Below are 5,760 nucleotides of genomic sequence, written 5' to 3'. Positions count from 1 at the left end.
CCTCCAGGTGGGGTTTGTTGGACAAAGACCAACCCAGCTATCGCTGCAGGGTGGGCCTCCCAGTGTTCAGGTTCCAGCCCTCCCCTCTCCAGCCCACCTAGGTCCTTCTAAGGGACAAGACTAGAGAAAACACTCCTAGCAGACCCCCTCCAGGAACTGACAGGGCTGACAAATCCCTGTCCCTGGGACAGAGTAAATGTCCCAGACGGGGTTCCTAAGGACAGTGAGACACCAGCATCTGTGTGTGCCCAGGAGCCCAAGCTCACATGGCCACTGTTTACGAAGGGCCTGCCATGGCTGAGATCTGTATGAGGCACTTACTCAGACCACATTTTCTAGTCCTCCCACCATAGGGAGACAAAAGCCCAAGCTCAAGTCAGCACAGCAAGCAGTGTCCAGAGGAGATTTAGCCCAGGGCCCATGTGGACACTGGTGGCACTGTGACCTGAAGTTGTCTGAGGAAGGGGGTGGGTCTTAATTAACTCCTCAGCTCCCTCACCTCTCCAAAGTTGCCCATCTGGAGGAGGAGGAGGGAGCTACAAGGGCCAAAAGCATGAGGTCATGGAAACTCAGGCTGCAGAAGGGGGGCCACACGTGCCCTGGGAACAGGATGAACTCCAGGCTCATTTATTTCCACCCAGTAGTCATGGCGATGGGGAAGGGGGGCATGGGAGACACGGGCATTTCCCTTTCAAGGCTCTGCCCAGCGCAGGCATCCATGTGAAAGATGCCTGAGGCCTGAGCACTAGGGACCTGGGGATCTAGGCCCCTCCTCCCTGGGACCCAGGGCCCAAACCCCCAGACCCTCCACCCTAACACCTAGATGTCCAGACCCCCAGCTCCTTCTCCAGCAGACCTGAGAATCCTGGCTCCCAGAATGTCTTCCCACTTCAGCCCCAAGGCCCCTGCCACTAACGCATAGGCAGCTTGCAGGGTGGGCATGGGGGCAGGGCAACAGCCTTACCAGGTGGTTCATAAACCTTACTGAGAAAGATGCTGAGGCTTGAGAACTTAGAAGAAACACAGCCACAGCCATAGGCTGATGCTGGGGGACCTCTCTCAGCAAGAGTTCAAGACAGAAATCACGGCCCCAGGTGGGGGACTCAGAAGTTTCCCAAACAGGGTCACCAGTCTTAGTACCTGTTTTCCTGGGACTGAGGATTTTCACACTAAAACCAAGCCAGTCCTGCGCAAACAGGATGAGGTGCTTGCCCCTGAGAGGAAGGAACTTCCCTTCTCTGAGCCCCAGACTGGTCCCTGTCCTTAAGTCCTCCAAGTTCACCAAGTACTCACCCCACAGTGGGAGGCAAATCCACCTAAAAGGAAGCCTGACAGGCAGGGCCAGGGCATCCTCCTATGGGACACAGGGAAAAGATTTGGGTCTGAAAAGCAGGGCTAGAAACCTCTGTAGAAGGTGCAGGAGAGCCAGCAGCATGGGATGATGACGAAGGAAGGTGGGCACTGAAGCCTGAATGCCTCCCCTGAGCTTGTTTAGAATCTTCCCCAAGAGAAGGGCCTTGGGGAAGCAGGACCTTCCTCCGGGTGGAGGAAAATGTCCCAGATAGCAATGGGGGTACTGCAGGGACATGGCCTGGAAGTGGGGAAAGGAAAAGGGGAAAGAAGAAGCAACTCCCCAGTGAACTCCCCACCTATGATGCATGCCTCAAAAAGGGAATTTTTAGGGCGGCACCTGTGGCTCAGTGAGAAGGGTACCGGCCCCATATACCAAAGGTGGCAGGTTCAAACCTGGCCCCGGCCAAACTGCAACAAAAAAAAAATAGCCAGGCATTGTGGCGGGTCCCAGTTACTTGGGAGGCTGAGGCAAGAGAATCGTCTAAGCCCAGGAGTTGGTAGTTGCTGTGAGCTGTGACACCACGGTACTCTACCAAGGATGACAAAGTGAGACTCTGTCCCTTTAAAAAAAAAAAAGGGAGTTTTCAGCTCAGTGCCTGTGGCTCAAGCAGCTAAGGCACCAGCCACATACACCTGAGCTGGATGGTGGGTTCAAATCCAGCCTGGGCCCGCTAAACAACAACGATGACTGATAGCCGGGCATTGTGTCAGGCGCCTGTAATCCCAGCTACTTGGAAGGCAGAGCAAGGAGAATCACTTGAGCCCAGGAGTTGGAGGTTGCTGTGAGCTGTGATGCCACAGCACTGTACCCAGGGTGACAGCTTGAGGCTCTGTCTCAAAACAAAAAAGGGGGGGGTAGTTTTCCATGAGTACAACCTCCCTCTTTCACCAGAGCCCTGCCAGGGAGGGACTGATCACTGGCCCCATTTCACAGGTTAAAAGGCTGAAGCACAGAGGAAAGACGCTAATTCGATGTCACAAAGTTGAGAAGCTGAAATGAGACCTCAGGACAAACTGATTCTAATTCTATTTTTTTCCTCAAACTGCTACTCTTCTTTTTTCATTCTTAGAGACAGGGTCTTGCTGTGTTACCCAGGCTGGTCTTAAACTCCTGCCCTCAAGGGATCCTCCCGCCTCAGCCTCCCCAGTAGCTGGGACTACAAACACCTGCCCCATTGCCCAAATAGTTTTTTTTTTTTTTTTTTTTTTTGCAGTTTTTGGTGGGGGCCGGGTTTTGAACCCACCACCTCTGGTATATGGGACCAGCACCCTACTCCTTGAGCCACAGGCGCTGTCATAGTTTTTTTTATTTTTAGTAGAGACTGCACCTTGCTCTTGCTCAGGCTGGTCTGAAACTCCTGAGCTCAAGTGATCCACCCACCTAGGCCTCCCAGAGTGCTGGGATTACAGGTGTGAGCCACTGCTCCCAAGCCCTCACTGCTATTCTTCCTGGGAATCTGAGAGTTGGACCTGGTCACATCCTCTCCCTGTATTCCAACCCCTGCCAAGCTTTCCTTTTCAAGACCCTCTCTGCACCCATTAGTAACTGAACCTGAGGGGTTCTGGCAAGGAAAAGGGGCTCGGGGTTTGTCACTGGAAAGAAAATTTGCTCAACAGGAGGTGGGGGTTGGACCAACACCAAGAAACCAGGAAGGAGAAGGCCTAAAGATGGGGCTTCACAGTGGCCAGTCTGTCTCTGGTGGTCCCACTGGGGGGAGCAGGAGAGAGAATAGCACCCAGAACCAGAGGTGGCCCTGGCTCTGAGACACAAGATCATTGGAGGCAGCAATCAAGGTATCTTTTTTTTTTTTTTTTTTTTTTTTTTTTTTGAGACAGAGCCTCAAGCTTTCCCCCTGGGTAGAGTGCCGTGGCATTACAGCTCACAGCAACCTCCAACTCCTGGGCTCAAGCAGTCTCCTGCCTCCGCCTCCCAAGTAGCTGGGACCACAGGCGCCCGCCACAACGCCCGGCCATTTTTTTTTTGGTTGCAGCCATCATTGTTGTTTGGCGGGTCCGGGCTGGGGATTCGAACCCGCCACCTTAGGTGTACGTGGCTGGCGCCTTAGCCGGCTGAGCTATAGGCGCCGAGCCAGCAATCAAGGTATCTTGGAGAGCACATGGGGCCCCCAGTTGGAGGGTAAGAACAGTCATCCTCTTGGAGGATGACATGGGGGGGGCCAGGAAAGGGGGCACAGTCTATGGGTGGGGAAAGCTGCCCAAATAAAAGGAGAGGTGACCCAAGTCCACAGGAGGGGTGACAAGCAAAGAAAGCAAGATGACCAAGAGGACAGAGAGGCAGCCCAAAACCAGGAAGAAGCAGTGCTTTAAGGTTGCCCAGAAAAGGGGAGATGAAGCAGGCCTGGCCACAGGGAGGGGAGAGGGAAAATAGGAGATATATGCCTAAAAGAAGGCCCCTATTAGTAAGAGGCAAGGGATGGCATGAGACCCAGAATGAAAATGAAGAGGAAACAAATTGAGTTAAGCAGGCACAGGGGTTGGGAGCAGCATGAAGTGACCAGAAAAAGGAAGCATCCACTTCACAGAAACAAAGTGGTACAGGGCTTAGAAGTGCCTCAGGAGAGTGCATCTTTAGGCAGCAGCAAACAGGCACAGACCAAGAGAGAGAAGAAATGGGGAGAAGACAGAACCTGAAAGAAGAGGCACTGAAGAACCTGGTCTTAGCCAAAAAGATGACCCAGGCCACAGACTGGGGGAGGAAGGAGGCATAGGCCCAGGAAGAGAAAACAGTTCAGCGAATGCAGCACCTCCCTGGGAAAGAGGAAACAGTGGGCCAGAGACGGCTGGAAGAAACCAGAACTGTAAGAAGGAGCATAGGGTCAGGAAAGAGATGGCACAAGAAGAAATGGCAACGATGAGATGAGTAAAGGGCATTCGGGGTCTGGAAGATAGCAGCATCAAGAAGCCACGACCAGGACCAGAGACAAGGACCATACTGAGCCGTCAGACCTGCGAGAGGGTATTGCACAGTGGTTCCAAATTGGTAAGGAAGACTGGAAGAGCCGGGTCAGCACAGGATGGGAAAGCCCAGGGCCAGTAACGACGGTGCAGATCAAGACTGGGGAAGAGAGAAGAGAATGCTCAAGGTGGCGCACATAGAGGATGGGTCAGGTCCGAGAAAAGCGCAGCACGACGGAGACGGCCCGGGGCAGGGGTGCTGACCTGGTGCAAGGCGCTGATGCCATCAGCATTGGTGGAATCGAGCACTGCGCGGGCGGGCGGCGGAGCAGCGGGATCCAGCTCGGCGCCAGGGCTGGGGTCTGTGGCGCGCAGCATCAAACGCGCCTCATCCAGGTCACCACCTGCGCAGGCCGCCAGGAACTCGGCCGCGCGCTCGAAGCGGACTGTGCGGGCGCGGCGCTCCCCGGGGCCCGGCTCGGCGCCCGCTCGCGCCCCCCACTGCCGCAACTGCTCCCGCCGCCGCTCGCGGGCAGCTGAGGCTGCCGCCCCCGGGCCAGCTGCCGGGCTGTCCTCGCCCGACATCACGCCGCCCGCCCACCGAGCGAGCGACCACGGAGCACCGATCAGCAGCTGCCGCCGCTGCAGCTACCCGCCCGACCCGTGGGCCGTCGGGAACTGCCGGGAACAGCAGCTTGCCCCGCACTGTCCCAAGGATCTCCCCGCCCCTGTCCTGTGAATGACGTCACAACGTAGCCCGGGATACTTTGGGAATTGAAGTTCTCGGCCTGTAGACTAAACTAGAGATCTTCTGATTGGATGGAAGCGGGCAGGAAGCAGGTCGCGGAGAACTCTGGGATATGGAGCCTATAACCAGAAGTTGCTGCCGGGATCTTTCTCCATTCGCTATGAAGTCCTCAGCTCCTGGGCGTGAACTGGAAATCGTCTGGGCTAGGGCATGCTCCGGGGAACGCTGGGAAATGGAGTCTGCAGGCTATAGGGTTGCCTCAAGGCGTGCTGGGAAATGAACTGCATACTATAAACCGGGCGAGGCGCAAGCCCCGGGCCTGTTGGGAAATCGACTGGACAGCCCGGGAGTTCCTAAACGATATAGAACTAATTTTTCCATGCACTTTATCAGCTTTCCACATACTATATGATTTTTTTCCTTCCCCTCTCAAGTAGAAGTTCCCTGACGGTAGGGATTTTTGCCTTCTGTATGCACTGTTTATTCACAGCGCCTGGGACTGAACAAGAGCATGCACTATTGAAGATATTGTTTGAATGAATGACTGAATGAATGGAGTCTCTAGGCTATGGGAAGCCCAGCGCACCATGGGAAATTGAGTCTGCAACCCGTAAGTCTCTAAAAGACAATCCACTTCCAAGCTTACCTGGGTGACCCACCCACGGCATGCTGGGAAATAAGGTTTGCCGGGTAAAGGTCATGGCAATGATCTCACCGCTGAGGATATGCTAGAAAATATAGTC

The 5,760-nt window shown here is 54.8% G+C and overlaps 1 protein-coding gene across 3 annotated transcripts in view; it reads right to left on the bottom strand.

The window, feature by feature from the left end:
* The window catches only part of PPP1R12C (protein phosphatase 1 regulatory subunit 12C), a 22,664-nt gene extending 17,735 nt beyond the window's left edge, over positions 1-4,929 (bottom strand). For all 3 annotated transcript variants that reach the window (XM_003802916.3, XM_012813468.2, XM_023508687.1), the window contains exon 1: positions 4,534-4,929. In XM_003802916.3, coding sequence (XP_003802964.1) covers positions 4,534-4,854 — 321 coding nt within the window. In that variant the 5' untranslated portion in view covers positions 4,855-4,929. The remainder of the gene's footprint in view (positions 1-4,533) is intronic.
* Positions 4,930-5,760: the final 831 nt, after the last annotated feature.

This window comes from Otolemur garnettii, unplaced genomic scaffold (genome assembly GCF_000181295.1).
Source record: "Otolemur garnettii isolate 467f Iridium unplaced genomic scaffold, OtoGar3 scaffold00264, whole genome shotgun sequence".
NCBI lineage: Eukaryota > Metazoa > Chordata > Mammalia > Primates > Galagidae > Otolemur > Otolemur garnettii.
The sequence above is the reverse complement of the archived record's forward strand: the minus strand, read 5'-3'. Positions and strand labels throughout refer to the sequence as shown.